The 18,306-nt window shown below is 43.1% G+C and overlaps 1 protein-coding gene across 2 annotated transcripts; it reads right to left on the bottom strand.

The window, feature by feature from the left end:
• Positions 1-56: 56 nt before the first annotated feature.
• Positions 57-15,044, bottom strand: egfl7 (EGF-like-domain, multiple 7). 2 transcript variants are annotated; one of them, XM_074617349.1, is made up of 9 exons: positions 14,836-15,044; positions 8,206-8,412; positions 7,060-7,182; positions 6,173-6,285; positions 5,202-5,297; positions 4,392-4,592; positions 2,352-2,428; positions 1,903-2,065; positions 57-540 (listed from the first exon to the last, which is right to left on the bottom strand). In XM_074617349.1, exons 2-9 carry the CDS (start codon positions 8,283-8,285, stop codon positions 521-523), a joined length of 873 nt encoding a protein of 290 aa, XP_074473450.1. In that variant the 5' UTR covers positions 8,286-8,412; positions 14,836-15,044; the 3' UTR covers positions 57-520. The 2 variants fall into 2 exon arrangements, with proteins under 2 accessions (XP_074473450.1, XP_074473451.1); XM_074617350.1 differs by lacking the exon at positions 14,836-15,044 and adding an exon at positions 11,102-11,336.
• Between the last annotated feature and the right edge of the window lie 3,262 nt (positions 15,045-18,306).

Raw genomic sequence — 18,306 nt, 5'->3', positions numbered from 1 at the left:
TATCTTATATCAGCAATGTAATCCTGTCATATTAATATTAGTGAGCACACGGACTGTTTTTGATTAAGACTTTTTATTACAAAATGTTACAAAACTAGGTAAAAATGTCTATTGGAGAAATAACTAGATGTAATCATAATTTAAATAGATAAATACAGATGTCCACGTCCGCCCCGGGACAGTTTGGGCTTTAGACAGAGGACACAGCTGCACCGATGCAAAACAAACACAGAAACAAAAGTGGCCAATTTGACCTTTGACCCTCATTCAGATGTTACAGGGATGATGTCATGCTGACACTGACCCCGCCACAGGTTGCAAAATCCAGATCTTTGACGGTGATTCAACAAGAAAAGTAAATGAAGCTGTTGGGAGTAGTGAGAATCACAGATGATGATCACGTCACTGAGGCTGTTTCTGCTTCTTGTAAACTGCGGCGGCCGTGTTGGCTCGTACGATCTCTGGCAGGTTGGTGTCATTATTAACTTCGTGGCGGGAGATGTCCGGAAATGTTCGGTAGCTAATTCTCCTGGCAAGAACCTGCAGGCGAGAAGAGTGGAAAGAGTTATTAAATCGTGTTGGCTATTTGCTATTACATTTCAAAACAAAGTTCATGAAATTGCATCGGTTAACGTGCTTTAACACTGTAGCCTGATTTCATAGATACGGATGTGATGTTGCAAACTTGGCTAAATGAGACGACTAAACGTCATCACGGCGACTCGTCCTCCTTCACAGCCTCGTTGTGTATACTCGCGTTCATGTGACCGTGGCGTAGTTAGTTTATAGCCTAACGTTAGCTTTTTACTTCTGGCGATCGCCTTCACGCTTCAAAGATCATAAAGTGGTGTTCATTAGTGGAGATTATCTTGCTGAACAAAACATGTTAGTATCATAAACGTGTGTTTGCCACAGAGATTATCTTCTGCGGTAAACCTCAATCCTATGAAACAATCCCATTGTCTTTTTGTGGAGGGAACCAGGGCGATGCTAACTTCCTGGTTGGGCTACAAAAACACGTCATCCCTGCACCGCTGTCAATCAAAGGCGACACCCTCAGTGACCTGCAGAGGCCACACTGGGCATGTGCAAGAGACCGCAGGTTAGTGCTCCAGTCAGCACCTTGACAGGGTGTTTAAAGAAAAAAAAATAAATCTATTGCACACTATTTCTTATTAGCGTCTGGGACTGTCAGTGTTGATGACTTGGTGACTTTCTCTCTAGATGTAGTGACTTCTGGAGCTCGTGCTGCTAGCTGCTTTCATTGGAGAAGAGTTGGCAACACTGGGCTCATTTTTTTAAATACGCTTGCTAGTTTCTCAACATTCCCAACCCTACCTTTAAGATGTAAAGTACGTGCATGTCCAGTTACACTGCAGCAATAAAGAGCTTGTGGCTGCAAGGATGGCAATGTCTGTCTGTTGGTCTGTGCACCATTTAGGTCTGAAACGTCTCAGCAACTATTAGATAGATTGACAGAAAATATTGTGCAGATATTTATGGTTCCCAGATGATGAATGCTACTGACTTTGGTGATCCCCTGATATTTCCTCCAGCACCACTATGGTTGAGTACGGCCTCACGGCGCCGCTAGCGTCTTCTTATCTAATCTTTAATGTCTTAATTAGGTTTCACTTCTAGTTTGATCTGCTCTGATCGTATCACCAAACTTACTTAGCCAAAAAGGTTATTAAGTTACAGGCACAAGATTTTATTATGTTATTAGATTTCTATTAATACATTTTATTTTATCACATTATGGACATTTGTTACATTTGGGCTGATCTTTTTGAAGAAGTTTTTCCTGCTTTCCTGGGACACAAAGTTCCAGCAGTGTTCAGCTAAATGTTGGATTTTCCCTCGTCTAAGTGACCGGTCTAAGGTCAGCCTGTGGTCACTCACATGTGCCGATGCGCTCCTCCAGGAAGCCGATCTGCTCGCTGAGGGAGTCGATGCGGTCCAGCTGCTGGAAGGAGTGGGACAGTAAGGTGGTTTTCTCTGACCAGCCCTCGTCCAGCGACAGTGGGAAGAAGCTGCTGAAGGGGGCCAACACCAACTGCAGCTTCTGCACACGGGGAGGAAAGAATGAGGCTATTACTCACCTCGTAAACAACAAATCAATACAACCTACGGCATCATTATACTTCTTCTTTCACTCTTTCTGCCTGTTTCACTAAACAGAAGCAGGGTTCTATTAAAGCCCGTAAAACATCCTGTGTAGGTCTGGCATTTCAAAGAATCGTCTGTTTGGGGATTAAACAGCAGCTCAGACTTTCTATCATAGAAGGACCAGAGGTGTTCCTGGTGAGTGAGGCTGGGAGGTATCAGTGTGGGTGGCTTTCCTTGTGTACCTTCTCCAGGAGCTCTACTCTGTTCCTCAGGATCTGGACCTCCTCCGTCACGTTCTCCACCTGGCTGAACCCTCCACCTGTAGAAACCACATAAACACAGACATGTACATCAGAGGACGGAGACTGTTGAATCTGGAAAAACGTCTAATCTTCTCTTTCAGATCTAAAGTTTATATCCCAAAAGATTCCCTCTTCCCTCATCAATCCCTCTCTCTGAATGATTCATGGACGCTGCAACGTCTCTGAACTACAGACCAGGAAGAGGACCGCAGAGCTGCAGGAGGGGCGGGGGGGAGGGGAATCACAGACATGGGAACGGCCCAAAGAAGGCCGATTCACAAGCTGAAAGAGAGGTCACCAGAAATAGATGAGCGCTCAATCATCCCTCCTGTGAACAGGCATCGGTCTGCCCGGCTCCATGCCAGGGGGAACGTCCCCGGAGCAGTCGGGACCCAGATCGGGATGCAAAATTTGGGACCCCCTGCGATCCGGCTGTGATCTGGCAGACAGAGCTGGAGCGGCTCAATCTCTCCCAGATGTGGTCCATTACTGAGACGAGAACGAGTTCAGAAACAGGCTGAGGAGGAGGAGGAGGAGGAGGAGGGAGGAGGGAGGAGGATGAGGAGGAGGAGGATGAGGAGGAGGAGGAGGAGGAGGAGGAGGAGGAGGAGGGAGGAAAAGGGGGGAGCTGGCGATGACCCCCAGCAGACAGAGTTGATGGAGCTGGAATGAGAATACGTGTTGGCCAAGAGCGCAGAGAAACAGGGAGACGGAGAGACACAAACGTAATCCAACACTCCTCCACAGCCGCTCGGCGGACTGCAGCTTTTTTGGAGCATTTAAACTTCTTTTTGTGATCTCCATCAACATCCCTCTGACGTCTCCATTACAACAGATACACCGTCAGATACACCAACAGATACAATCTCAGATACACCGACAGATACACCCTCAGATACAACCTCAGATACACCGTCAGATACACCCTCAGATACAGATACACCGTCAGATACACCATCAGATACACCGTCAGATACACCCTCAGATACACCGTCAGACACACCGTCAGATACACCGTCAGATACACCGACAGATACACCGTCAGATAACTAAGTAAAACAACTCTGCTGACTTTGCATTTCTTTCCCATCCGAGAGCTGAGCGGTGAAAGTGAGCACGCTCCCACTAGTAACCCATCCGTCGCTTTCACCGAGTAGAAAGATCTGTCATATTTTTGCTTTTCACCCCCCCTCATGCTGACTCAGCAAGACTCTTGCGTGGAGTCATGGGAGTGAAGGGTCTGGTTTTAGCTGAGCAGTCCTATTCTGACTTTCTTCTCTACAGAAACACTGATAAATAGGAGGCAGTTTGGAGCGGAGCCCGGGGAAATTTGGCAATCTTACATTTACATGATAGATATTTCATGTTCTGACACATGAGACGGTTTCCCCCTTTACATTTACTGTCTGGGGACTCAATAAAAATACCCCAAAAGGGGACAGATTTGGGAGAAATCAGGAAAAGGGTTCAGTCTTCTTTAAGGTTTCATGTTGACACAGAACAGGAATTAAAAGGAATGTCCTGGGGTCAACCACTACACTTGTAGACATGGTGGGGGGGGGGTTGTATTATTTTGTTGCTAAGATACAGGAAGAAACTTTCACAGTAAGAGACAACGTTGCAACATTTATAAAGGGTAAAAATATGTGTGTATTAGCATGGGAGCTCTATTGGAGGCAGATGTTTGCTCTCCTCACAGGACTCATAAGAGTCAACCAAGTCATTATCAAAGACCTACTGGTCCCAGTCTGGCAGCGGGGGGGCCAGACCACAGGACCTCTGTCTGGAGTCGGCACCAGTCGCAGTGCATTATTACTCACGGTACGAGTTGAGAGTGGCATAGCGCGTACCAAAAGTAATAATGGACCGCGAACCTGGCTATGGTTCTCTTCTTCTGTGCTCCAGACATTTTGCTGCTGCAAGGAAACACAAAATTACACCATGTGAGCTCACGCACACGCTCCTACGCTGCTCATTTACCCGCGACAGTGTGACCACCCACTGTTGCCTGGCTGGTGTGGGTGGGAGGAGGAGGAGGAGGAGGAGGAGGAGGAGGAAGGCTTTGACAGGAACGGCCATCTCCGGCGAGCCTGAAGCCGTCTCTGCACGCACAGCGATAGCTGCCAGCTGTGTTCGTGCACTCCTGGGCGCACGGCCGCTGCTCGCCACACTCATCCACATCTGGCAAGAAACACAAAGAAACGGGTTTATATCACGGCTGTCAATCGATTCAAATATTTAATCGCGATTAATCGCATGATTGCACATAGTTAATCACGTTTAATTGCAAATTAATCACACATTTTTTATGTGTTCAAAATGTTCCTCAAAGGGAGATTTGTCAAGTATTTAATCCTCTTATCAACATGGGAGTGGACAAATGTGCTGCTTTATGCAAAATGTATGTATATATTTATTATTGTAAAACAATTAACAACACAAAACAATGACAGATATTGTCCAGAAACCCTCACAGCTACTGCATTTAGCATAAAACAATATGCTCAAACTTGCCCGAAGACTCGTGGGTAGCCATAGAACCCATTTTCGTTCACATATCTGGAGGTCAGAGGTCAAGGGACCCTTTTGAAAATGGACATGACAGTTTTTCCACACCAACATTTAGCGTAAGTTTGGAGCGTTATTTAACCTCCTTCATGACAAGCTTTAAAACCTAAAAATCATAGGTTGCGTTATTATGGCGTTAACTTTCACAGCTTCCTAGTTTATATGTGTGAATGTGCTCACAGAGACCAGTGTGGTTGTGCAGGTAAAGGTGTGTGTGTGTACCTGTTTGACACTGGTGTCCCGTCCAGCCCAGCGGACAAGCACACCGATCGGGTCTTAAGCAGGTTCCTCCGTTCACACAGGGCTGTCCACACACGGCTGGAACACACGTTTACAGGTAGGATTCAGCATTTGGGGAAATTTGCTTTCTTGCCAAGAGTTAGATGATAAAATCAGAAGCACTCAATATGAAGCTACAGCCAGGAGACCATTAGCTGGGGGGCAGGGGGAAATGGCTAGCCTGGCTGCCTAGAGTCTGCCTACCAGCACCCCAGAGTTTCACTGATCAACACGCACATTTGTGCCTGCAACTGACATTTTTAATTTCCTTTGGTGGAATTATTCTCTCGGCTTGTCTGAGCACAAATGTGAGAAATTGTTTTACGGCCTGTCATTTCTTTAGAACAGACCGCTGCTATGGCCGCGGTTCTGATGTCAGTTTTGTGTCAAAATATTGATTTCTTCAGTAAGTAGCCGTGTAACTAGCGGGATAATGTGCAGTTAGCGGGTCATTGTTGTGAGATTAACACCTTCAGGACGATGTGGACCCCGACGCCAAGCCAACAATGACCCACTAGCTGTACATTATCCCTTACATATCTCATTTGTTTAAGCCACACAGAAAACAAAATGTAAAAACAACAAGTTGTGTTTTTTGGGGGAGTTACATGCTGGACTATTTCTTGGCCGGGAGCAGTGACTTCTTGGAGTTTCCACTGGTTGCATCTGAAACAGTCCAGCACAGACAGTAACCACCCATGAAACCACAACTTAGACAGAGCTAGGCTAGCCTTTTCCCTCTGCTTCCAGTCTCTATGCTAAGCTAAGCTAACCGTCTCCTGGCTGGAGGTTCATACTTAGCACACAAGCATGAGAGTGCTTGCATGAACGTGAACATGCATGTTTCCTTTAACATTTAAAAAGCTTTTCCACTCAACAGTTGCAGGTACGGCTGGATAAACCCTCCAGGTTACCTTGGTTGCAGTTGTGAGAGTGAAATCTTTGCCAGCCCGGGCAGCACTCGGAGTAGAAATGCGAAGGAGGCGCTGCTCTGCTCACCTGCCGGTACGCCACTGAGTACACGGTCCTGTGGAGACAGAACACAGTTAGGTGATCCTGCTTGTTTGTAATGCTGCCGTGTGTGGTTGACCCCGTCTTTTCCACGTTCTGTCAGACTGAAAGAACGCTGATGAGGGAATCTGGTAGGATACTGAAACCACCAGAGATGAGACCGGGATGGAGGGAGGGATGGAGAGAGAGAAGAGTCAGACTGAGACTCTGGTATGTTGGGTTTACAAGGAGAGATACATGAGGAAATAGCTACAAACTAAGTGAAATCAATCAAAGTAGGGAGAACCACGACGGGATCAGAAGGCCCGTTCCTGCCGACATAATGAGCAAAAACACAAATTTGGTGGTGAGGGAAGAGTTAAAAAGAAAGATTAAGATGGAGGGAATGTAAGGGGGGGGCCTGAGGAGAGATTGAGAGTGTGTATGTAAGTATGGAGTGAGACGCGGTCCAAAATAAACACGGCCGTGGTCTCTGCGGGCGGCCAGTTCATTTCCCGTAGTTACACAAACTACTCGATATTTAGATTCCACACAAATATGTGCCACTGTGACCCAGTTCTGTGTAAAACAAAGTCTCGATCTATTTATGACTGCACTTCTAACTCGTTCCCTTCCTAAACATGTCAAGCATTGTTGTACATCTTTAATTAAATACAGTAAATCTTGTGATGGCTTAATTACGACGCTGTAAAGACAGCCGAGTCCTGGTTCACATGCTGGTTCAGCTGCTGTTCTGAACATGTCTGATGTTGTTGTCGTGTGTTGAGGGGTGTGTTTCTGTGAGTCTCACTTGTATGTGCTGCAGAGGCGATGCCCCTGACACAGGGTGATGTAGGGCTTGTGCACCGGCTGGACGTAGGACTCTGTTGCCACAGCAACGCTGTGACGGAGGTCTCGGCCGCACACCCTCCTCCTGAGAAAGGGAGAAATGAGATGGAACATTTAAAACTTGAAATGCAGACTTTCGGCTTCAAAGAGCATCTGAGCTGAGCTGATTTTAGATCAGTGGTTCCCAACTTACTTGTTAAAGCTGAGCCCCCCCGCCCCTCCACCCCCATATTTTCTGACTTCATCACCCTTTAAAAAAGTTAAAATCCTCAATTTACATAAGTTGATTCAGTCTTTTTATTGGGTTTAAATAAATGTAATATATGGTGTTGTTAGATTGCCCCGTTGATACAGGTGTGTTTCTCCCGTCGTGTGCCAGCAAATACGGACTGAAGCAAACATTTTCTTAAGATAAACCATGTTGTGTATTTTGGAAATGATGACATCTACCTTTTTTTAAATAAATTTAGACTTTTGGACTTATTGGAAATGTTTGGAAACAATCCAACGCAGCCACCACTGGAGTCTAGTTCTACAAATAGTATAATACTAATAATATTAGTGTAGCCTGATCAAAGAAATACTGGGTTTAAACAGAATGTGGCCAACTAAGTAACAACAAAATACAGATTTTTAAATAGTTTTATATACAGAATTTTGTATAAATATTCAATGTACATCAGTAATCTCCACAGAGATGAGGAAGCTCCCATCTGATTCCACATTAGGAGTCTGGAGGTTTCTGTTTGTCACCAGAAGTTGGCGTGTAGCCTAATAGCTCCTGACTGACCCGTGTAATCACTCCTGAATGTGTCAGTTGAGAGTTGATCTTTGACCTCTTTGGCTCCACTTGACCTTTCAGTTTAGCTCTCAGTTTATTTTGGTCTTTGTGCAAATCAACTGAAAATGACAAGACGCGCCTGGAGACTCTCCCATGATGCTGCAGTCTGGGACATAAGGGTGGGGGTTCGGTCCTGAGAGAGTGCACTGTATACGTCGACAGTGGGTGAGAATGTCTGAGCGACGGCTAAAGAGGAGGTCTGTAGCTATAAGGGCCGCGCTGATAACATGATAATAAACACAGGAAGAGTATTTAGCGAGCCGTTACCCATGGTGAGCGAAGAACTGAGGAGTGGCCATCACATGCAGGATGAAGAGGGAGGAGGAGAGAAGCAGCGTTTGGTACATCGTCTTCCTCTTTCCCACGTTCCCTCGCTCGCTCTCTCACACTCTTCTTCTCTGTGCCGGTCGGAGGGAAGAGGACAGTCTCCTCACGCTGAGTGTGGACGTTGTCCTCCAGGACGACTCCAGCTACCTGGACACAGAGGACATAATTGTGTATTAAAACAGAGTTCACGAGCCGAGCAATACGAATTCAGAAGTTGTCATTTTCCCTCAATTAAAGTGTCAGTGGACAAAATGGATATGTGACTTTTTTTGTTTGTTTTATTAAAATTCTGCTCTTATTGTTGCATTCTCATTTTCAAATGTTTGACATGATCAAATGTTTATTTTCAACATTCTTAACTATTATTTTTCCCATAGATTGAGTGTGTTTCCCTGGTGAGTGATTTTAAAGGTCGTAAAACAGAGAGCAGTGCTCCACATCCTCCAGTCTGAAACCTTTTTATGACCACAAGTAAAGTTTGTGTGCTTTAGACTGAAGGCTGAGTTTGCTCTGGCTGTCCATGTGAAGTTAATGCTCCCTACAGCACAGACAGACTTTCTGAGACACGTTGGACACCAACAGTAGACAACTTGTTGCCGGGCAAATGTCTGAAGTCTGAATGCATCTTTGTAGACATGTATGTGCTCATGTACTGTATATACAGTCCTGAGTTATTGTGGACACAGCAGGTTGAACTGTCTCTGACCTGCACCTGCATGGACTCTGAGACTAGAACACAAAGGACAAAGAACTCTCCCTTCACACAAATGTTCACTCGTCCTTTCACACCATTTTGGATTATTGCATACTGTACAGGATTAAAAGGATGGGACACTCAGCGTGGACCTGCAGACCAGATACTAAACCCTTGGGAAAAAGGGCATTAAAGCCAGCCGGGTGAGATGGCGGGTTACGGGGGGGGCGTGGCCTGCAGGAGAGTCCTCAGTCACCCTGGTGGGAGAGGGGGGGGGGGGGGGGCAATGCTAAGCCTCTCTGATCCCCCGCTGGCTTCACGCCCAGAGACGGGACACGCACATCTGACGCCTTCATTCACAAATCAGAGCATGCCGTGACTCAGCACAGCAGGAGGACACTTTGAGCACAACATGTGCACGTGTGACCGTAAAGCATCATAACATTGGCAACGAGGGAGGTGTTTTAACATAGAACAGTGGTTCCCAATCTGGGGTCAGGGCCCCCTTAGGGGGGTCGGTGCTCCAGGATTTGTCTTCTCTGATGTTGTCAAAATTGGATTTGTACATGTGTAACTAAAGTTGTAATAACACACTCACTGGTTCATCTCTACAAAAGTCTTTTTTGCTGCGTAGTCGACCACATTGTGTTTAAACCCATTATTTCTGCACAGCTGCAGATACACTAATATTGTTAATATTGAATTATTAATAGAATTAAAGGTTGCTGCGTAGGACTGTTTCAGACTTGTGTGATACAAACATTTCCAATAACTCCAGAGCATTGTAAAGTCCAAAAGTCAACATTTATTGAAATAAGATTGATGTTATCATTTCAAAAATTTACAACATATTTTTTTTTTATGCTTCAATCCATATTTATTAGTGTTTAGCCTTTCAAAAACAACATTTTCACTGTGGTCAAAATCAACGCTTTGCTCTCAAAAGGAAGCACTGATGAAATCTATTCATTAAAGAAAGCTAATTTATTGACTCATTTAATACACTGAATCATTTTACGAAGATTTGCAATTTTTTTTCCTTTAGCTTCGAGGAAAATAGTTTGGGAACCAGAAGAAGATATGATTGGATAAGAGCTTTTTATTATTGTGCTATGGAAGGTTATTAAATATTAAAGGTCCCATATTGTAAAAAGTGAGATTTTCAGGTCTTTTATATTATAAAATAGGTTTAAGTGCTATATAAATACTGTTAAACTATCAAAACGCTCAATATACGGAGAAATACACACAGTCCGTATTCAGAAATTGTGCGTTTGAAACAAGCCGTTAGGATTTCTGTCCATTTGTGATGTCACAAATATACAATATTTAGACCATTACACGGTTTTAAACATAAAACACTATAAATGTGTCCCAGTTTATTTCCTGTTGCAGTGTATGTAAATAACATCAGCTGACAGGAAGTAAACATGGACCAAAGCTGTTGCCTAGCAACGCAATTCCATTGAAATGCACTAAAATGGAGCGTTTCAGACAGAGGGTAAATACAGGTATATTCAGGCGGACAGAATGAGGAAAATAAAGTTTTTTTTTAACATTACAGCATGTTAACATGTTCTAGTAGAAACACAAAATACAAGTATGAACCTGACAATGAGCATGATATGGGACCTTTAAAAACACATTCTTCATCTCTGGGATGCAAAAACCAACATTTCTACATGAGGGAGACCACTCTGCACAGATTAAGTGGTAATTAATCTCACATAAAACACATTAAATTAATCTGAATAGATGTTGGTTTTTCACTCTGAATACCGTTCATTCAGAAATGATGCTTGTGATCCAGATGTGTGCTCAGCAGGCTCAGGGCGCGTGTTCACATCTGCATCATGTTCTGATCACCATGTGATAATAAACTGTGACCTACTGACACATTACAGGACATTATAGAGTCCATGAGAGGGCGCTGTTTGACAGCACTGTGCACATCTCCATCACACACTCACTCACAGCCACGCACAGTCACACGCTCGCGCATTAAACGGATAATAAGAAGAAATAAACGCAGAGAAAAGCAGATATCCTGCACTGATCAACCAGCAGGGTGCTGCTGGACACGCACGCACAAGCCATTAGAAGCCGAGGGGCGCATGCATGGATAAAAAAATAATCACAAACCGTGCACGGAACAATCAGCTGTCCTACAACCAGTCCCACTGTCCCACAGTCCTCCACTGAACAAAGTTAGTCCCGTTATGTTCTCTAGATGTTCTATAGATGTTGTATAGATGTTCTATATAGTGGAGGAGACCAGCAGTCCACCGTGCAGCTCAGAGACAGAGTGTCAGAGAGACCTGGGGGGTGATGGTAGGACCTCCTCCAGCTGGGTGTCCCGGTCTACCGGAGCTCACACTGCCTGCACGGCGGGGACCCGCCAGTGACGTCACTGGACGTGGACTACTTCTTCATTCATAAAGCTGCTGACAGACTGAGTGGAGGAGAGAGACCCTGCAGCTGCTAGGCTAGGATTAAAGTCTGTCTTAAAGCTGCAGTGGGTAGAAATAAAGTAAATATGATTATTATTATTTATTTTTAAAAAGGTTCATCTGTAAGATTTCACAGACCGGAAGAAAACAACCAATCAGAGGTGATCTGGAGTCTGCCGTGTCTGAGCAGCTGTCAATCACTCCTGAACTCCGATCAAACGGTCAAACTAGGCAGCGCTGATCAAATATGAATCAATATTATGTTACTGTAATGCCTATTTCTCTCCTCAGATGTCCTCAGAATCATCTTGTAGTGTACTGTTTAACTGTAACATGAGAAAGTTTGTGACCCGGCAGCCATGTTGAGATCTGTTGAGGGAATACCAAGCACCGCCCACCAGCTGGATCACAGCCAATAGGAACGCTCTCTCTCTCTGAAATGACCTGTGATTGGTCAAAGTCTCCCGTCACAGGCTAGATGTTCTAAAGCCTGAAAACAGAGCCATGAGGAGGAGCAGAAGTCTAGTTTTCTCTCAGAACACTTGAATTACAATATGCTGAAAGGTTATTATGGAATTGTTGCACAATGATGCCAACAAATGTCTGCTCACTGAAGCTTTAAAACAATATTCAGGCAGCCACATGAGCACTGAAACACAATCATTCTTCCTGTCCATAGTGGCCACGAAAGCTGCAGGAGGTCACTTTGAGCAAATATGATAAAAAAAAGTTTTCTATAAAACTGTCACTTCATCCTGACAGTATGAGATAACAGATAATCTGGCCCAGTTCCAATCCAGCCCCTCCATCCCCCCACTCCGTGGTGGAGTGAACTCTGTTTGTAGTCACACTCACAGCTCAATGAAGCTCGTTTTGCTCCCGTTCTAGAATATAAATATAAATATATAAAAATAGAGAAATCATGAGAAAATATAAATAAAATATATATATAACAACAGTGCAAATAATAATGCTGAAAAATAGGATCTATGCAAATAATATAAATGCATGCATTTATAAGAATGCAAGAATAGTGTAAAATAAGAACATTAGTTTAAATGTTCTGTATAAATAAATGCAGTTAATGCCGGAGTAAACCAGATTATTGCACAGCTGAATTATTGCACTAAATTATTGCCCTGTTAAATCAGTATTTATAACTCCTGATAGGGGTAAAAATAATAAATATATGTTGTGTGTTTTATATATATATATATATTGCACCTCATCAGTAAGGGCAGCTGGTTAGTCGGCATCGATGCAGCTCGTTGGAGGGTTTCATAACCCACTTCCACTCCCCGTGAATTGGTCTGGAATGGCCCTTAATATGGCGGACCCTCCACGCGAACGTGCAAACGGAGTGGAAGTAAGTAGAGAGAGGGTGTAGGGGGGGTTTGGAATGGGCCTCTGTCTCTGTGTCCTCCTAGTGCTCCTAACAGAGTGGTGCAGGGATGACTTATTTTTTAAGTTTGTGGCCCGGCAGTCATGTTGAGAATAGTCAAGACAAAACCGCCCACCGGCCGGAGCAACTTTTCTCATTTTACAGCTAAACCATGCACTACAAGATGATTCTGAGAACATCTGAGGAGAGAAATAGACATTACAGTAACAGAATATTGATTCATATTTGATCAGCGCTGCCTAGTTTGACCGTTTGATTGACAGCTGCTGTAGAGACTCCTCGACTCTGATTGGTTGTTTTCCTTCTCCGTCTCATGCACTACTGTCAGGATATAGTGACCGTTTTATAAAAATAACTTTTTCTTAATCATATGTACCCAAAGTTACTGACTGCAGCTTTAAGAGATCTCATCCTAACTTGCTTCAGTGTTTCCTTGATCTGTATCGGTGGAAATATCGAAACACAAAGCAGGACTTTTATACTAAAAAGATCTAGATATCCTCCTGATTTCAGACTGTTGGAGCTTCATATTAGCTTCAGATGAACTTTGGAATAAGATTGTGCACGGGACAAGGACTGTGGATGTTGTCCCCGTCACGTATATGCGCATTACGAAGGGATCTCATAATGGCTATTTTGGAAAAGAGGAATGATTGCAGCAAGCAAAGTCAGTTTCAATGGTTATAAAATGGTGAACTTATCCTTTAACATGTTGATTGAGGGCAGGTTTTCTCGTCTTAGTAAATCACAAATCATTCAAACTGGTGTCTTTTGCAGAAAAACAAATCACTAAAGTAATTCATTAATTAATTAATTAGAAATAATATAAACCTTTAAAATTTAAAACCTTCATGTGCAAAAGAAACATGTGTCTGTAAAAATGGAAATTAGAAATGATGTGATTAAGAGCTTTAATTTAGTTTTTTGTTCTTTTATTAAATTCTGTCAACACTAGTGTGCCGATCCCTCTATGAAGCTACGTCTCAGCCTATAATGATGAATAAAGATAATATTAAATGAATAAAAAGTGAATGAAAAGAATTATTACTGTATTTCTGTCATGCTCTGAGTACTAATGTAGACAGCCTGCACTACACTACGACTACAGGCTATTATTTCCTTTAAGAGATCATTACGGGCCATGGACCCTGGATGTGGAAGTCACTATAGGATTTATTTAGAAAGAAAAAGTCCCCAAACATCCCAAAAATGACACAAGATGCATAATGATCCTTTCATTGTCACATAAGTCTGACTGTACTGTACGTATACTCTCAACACATGCACAGAAAACCAGTGGTGGAAAGTAACTAAGTACATTTACTCAAGTACAAGTACAATTTGGAGGTACCTTACTTGAGTATTTCCATTTTATGCTACTTTATACTTCTACTCCACTACATTTCACAGGGAAATATTGTACTTTTTACTCCGCTATATGTATCTGACAGTTTAGTTACTTTACAGATTCAGAACAAAATATAATAATGATGTGTGATTAATATTATCATTAGGGAAATTCACCAGCTGCACAGCAGTAGCTTTTATTAAATGAGCTCCACCTGCAACATTAAAGTGATGAACACATCAATGCATCTATAATTATAATACACATAATGATTACTTTTACTTTTGGTAATTTCAGTATATTTTGATGCTAATACTTTTGTACTTATACTTAAGAACAATTGTGAATACTGTTGACTTTTACCAGAGTATTTCTATTCTGTGGTATTGAGTACTTTTACTGAAGCAACTAAAGTACTTTCACTGAAGTAAAAGATCTGAGTACTTCCTCCACCACTGCATTAAACCAAAGTATTTGTACTAGCTGTAACTGTGGCTGTATAGTATAGTTTATTGTACATCTCTTGCATGAATGAAATAGTTGAGTTTACATAATATAATATAATATAATATATCCTTCTGTACATCTGCTCTTTGTAATAAAGTCAATCTAAAGTGTATTTATGAACCCAGCTGTAGCTACACTGAACATCTGTAAATGCATAAAAAGATCTTACCCTGGCAGTAGGGGGTCATCAGGTGTGTGTGTTCGTGCGCAGGCTGCCACGGGCACGAGCCGCCACCCCGGTGCATGAGAGGACTGCTCCATGCTGCCGGTTCTTTTAAAGCTCGGCTCGGTGCTCTGCAGATAAAAACCGTGGCGGTTAGTTCTCGGTGCTGCTCCCCGTCGGTCCCCGTCGGTCCCGGTGAGTCGAGCGGCCACAAATGAAATGTCTTCGGGCGTTTTTCAGTTGCTTTTTATGCAGAGCTTCCTGTGGAACGCAGGAATTGGACGGACAATCCCAAACCGGACTTCCTGTGAGTGTTTGCCGCTGATAAAACTCCTCTCCTGCACAAACACGCTCCATCCTGCTCCAACCGCCCGAGAATCTGATTCTGAAGCACTTTTCTGTCCCCATTGTGGTGCAGAGGAGACATCTTCTCACCTCATGGCCCAACTGCTGCCTTTACAGTCCTGAGGAACAACACAGGAACCATCAGTACCTACACCTGGATTAATAGAACACTGATCACCTATTGTTTCTAGTATACTCAGCTGATATATACAACTCATGTTTACAGGCCACTGGCAGATCAAATCTGGGAAATTGCAGCTGGTTAAAGTCGACACGATAAGAAATAAGTTTCATTTTCCTCCTTCTGCTTGTGTGCACTAATGGTAGCTCAGTGGGAGGAATGGTGTCACTCTCATCCACACTAACCTTAACAACAAGAAGTTTATTCAAGTGTGCTATTAGTATACTTCTTTTTAAACTTATAATAAGAGTATACTTTCAGTTTACGCTTTATGTACTTATCAGAGATATACTTAACAAAAGTATACATCAGTAAACTTGGCTCATACTGACAAGTGTACAGAAAAGCCTTAGTATACTTGGCTCATACTGACAAGTATACAAAAAAGTCTAAGTATACTTGGCTCATACTGACAAGTGTACAGAAAAGCCTTAGTATACTTGGCTCATACTGACAAGTATACATAAACATCTAAGTATACTTGGCTCATACTGACAAGTATACAGAAAAGTCTTAAGTATACTTGGCTCATACTTGCAATCATACATCAAAGTCTAAGTATACTTGGCTCATACTTGCAAGTATACATAAAAGTCTAAGTATACTTGGCTCATACTGACAAGTATACAAAAAAGTATACTTGGTTTATAGGCCTACTTGTACTTAATCTTTTGATCGAGATATACTTTAGAAAAGTATAAATAAGTATTCTTGCCTTATAGGCCTACAGAAAGGAATACTTTGCTTGTAGTTTTTGATAGAGTAGCCTATTAAAGTGTGTGAGTAATAGACACATGTTCATGTGTTGATCACGATAGGCTATTAACCTGTGACAGATGTAATATATTTCTTTCATAATGTGGTTAGACAACACATTCTTATCCCGACTCGTCACATACTGATGCGTCGTCAGACCCCTTTGTGTCACTGTTTGGTTGCAGTAAACACGTTCTTAATGTTGTGACTTAAACAAAAAGACGTACTTAGAATTAGGCAACAAAATCACTTAGTTAGGTTTAGGAAAAAGCAACATGATTGGGCTTTAAAATTACTACGTTTGTACAGGGAAAATGAAACTGAACGTTGTGGACACGGGACGCGCACGGACAGCAGCCTTCTGGATGAAAGCCTTGTGTTTGTTAGGGTTTTACTTTCAGAAAGTACAATACCCCCCGACCACGGCCTTTTGGGGGGGTAAAAAGGCCCCGGAAAATGACCCCAGAACTTAATTCAGACCGTGATCCCTGTAGTCGAAATGCAAAGAGTTCCTCAAAAGGTTCCTAGTTCTGGGGAAAAGTTCCTGCAGTGGAAACAGGGCTTATGATTTGACCATAAGATTTTCTGGAGTGCAAGAACTTGGTACTACAAAACTGTCAAATGACTTCTTATGAGACCTGTTTTTTTCCCAGTCTTGTATAGCTTTTAGAGTGTGTTACTTGTAATGGGGTCGTGCCTGGGTTCAGATGGGGTATCTGATGTGAGCCTTAAAAAGCTTTCCGTAGTGATCCAGTAGCTGACATCATGTGTTAAAGGCAGTCTGTAGTATCCAGTAGCTGACATCATGTGTTAAAGGCAGTCTGTAGTATCCAGTAGCTGACATCATGTGTTAAAGGCAGTCTGTAGTATCCAGTAGCTGACATCATGTGTTAAAGACAGTCTGTAGTGATCCAGTAGCTAACATAATGTGTTAAAGACAGTCTGTAGTGATCCAGTAGCGAACATCATGTGTTAAAGACAGTCTGTAGTGATCCAGTAGCTGTTAACATGTGTTAAAGACAGTCTGTAGTGATCCAGTAGCTGACATCATGTGTTAAAGACAGTCTGTAGTGATCCAGTAGCTGACATCATGTGTTAAAGACAGTCTGTAGTGATCCAGTAGCGAACATCATGTGTTAAAGACAGTCTGTAGTGATCAGTAGCTGACATCATGTGTTAAAGACAGTCTGTAGTGATCCAGTAGCTGACATCATGTGTTAAAGACAGTCTGTAGTGATCCAGTAGCTGACATCATGTGTTAAAGACAGTCTGTAATGATCCAGTAGCTGATATCATGTGTTAAAGACAGTCTGTAATGATCCAGTAGCTGACATCATGTGTTAAAGACAGTCTGTAGTGATCCAGTAGCTGTTAACATGTGTTAAAGACAGTCTGTAGTGATCCAGTAGCTGACATCATGTGTTAAAGACAGTCTGTAATGATCCAGTAGCTGATATCATGTGTTAAAGGCAGTCTGTAGTGATCCAGTAGCTGATATCATGTGGTAAAGACAGACCGGCTGCTCCTCCTCTGCCTTCAAGCTGACAACCATTTGTCATTCTCAGCATGTGCAGAAACGGACCACATACTTCCACAGCTAAATGAGTGTTTATGTGATGCTGGTTGGGTGACGGGCTTCAGAGAGTCATTTCAGGGCCTATACTGACTATACTGACTATACTGACTACATGTATGATCTGACCCTCCCTGCATACAAAGAAGTATTTTCTCTGCGATAACAAAGAGGCTACGTGCTGAGGCACCATGGGAACACTTCACTTCGGGGTCGCAGGTGACCACACACCATCAAGGCTGATCGCTCAGAGGGAGGGGGGGGGGGGGCGGCGGCGGCATTAGAATATAGGATGCATGGTGTGTGTGTGTGTGTGACTGAAGTGGGAGGGTTTCTCTTTTTAAGGAACTCTTTTCATTCTTTGAAATCAAGACTTGGCCGACACAAGCAAAGTTTTGCAGTCTGTGTTCCAGATTTGTCCCAGAGAAGATGCGGGGGGAGGAAGGGGGGGGGAGAAAAAAAAGTGAAGCAAAGCAGCACTTCCTCTGTGAGAGGAAACAGGAAAAGGCTGGGGGAGCGAGATTCTGGAGGCTGCTCCCTTGGAACAATAAAAATCTCACTTTGACAGGAAACGGATCTGCGTCAGAGAGGGCCTAACAGATTCTGCTAAAGGGCAGCAGCG

Source organism: Sebastes fasciatus, chromosome 19, assembly GCF_043250625.1.
Source record: "Sebastes fasciatus isolate fSebFas1 chromosome 19, fSebFas1.pri, whole genome shotgun sequence".
NCBI lineage: Eukaryota > Metazoa > Chordata > Actinopteri > Perciformes > Sebastidae > Sebastes > Sebastes fasciatus.
This window is presented reverse-complemented; position numbering and strand designations above follow the sequence as displayed.

Bases quoted from the DNA above. Each gene is read 5' to 3' on its own strand.
- egfl7 (XM_074617349.1), bottom strand. From the start codon at position 8,285: ATGTACCAAACGCTGCTTCTCTCCTCCTCCCTCTTCATCCTGCATGTG. The intron at 2,429-4,391 runs GTAAATGAGCAG...TGGTTTCTACAG, and splicing joins GGGTGGTCACACTGTCGCGG to GTGGAGGGTTCAGCCAGGTG. The intron at 2,066-2,351 runs GTACACAAGGAA...CCCCGTGTGCAG, and splicing joins GAGTAGAGCTCCTGGAGAAG to AAGCTGCAGTTGGTGTTGGC.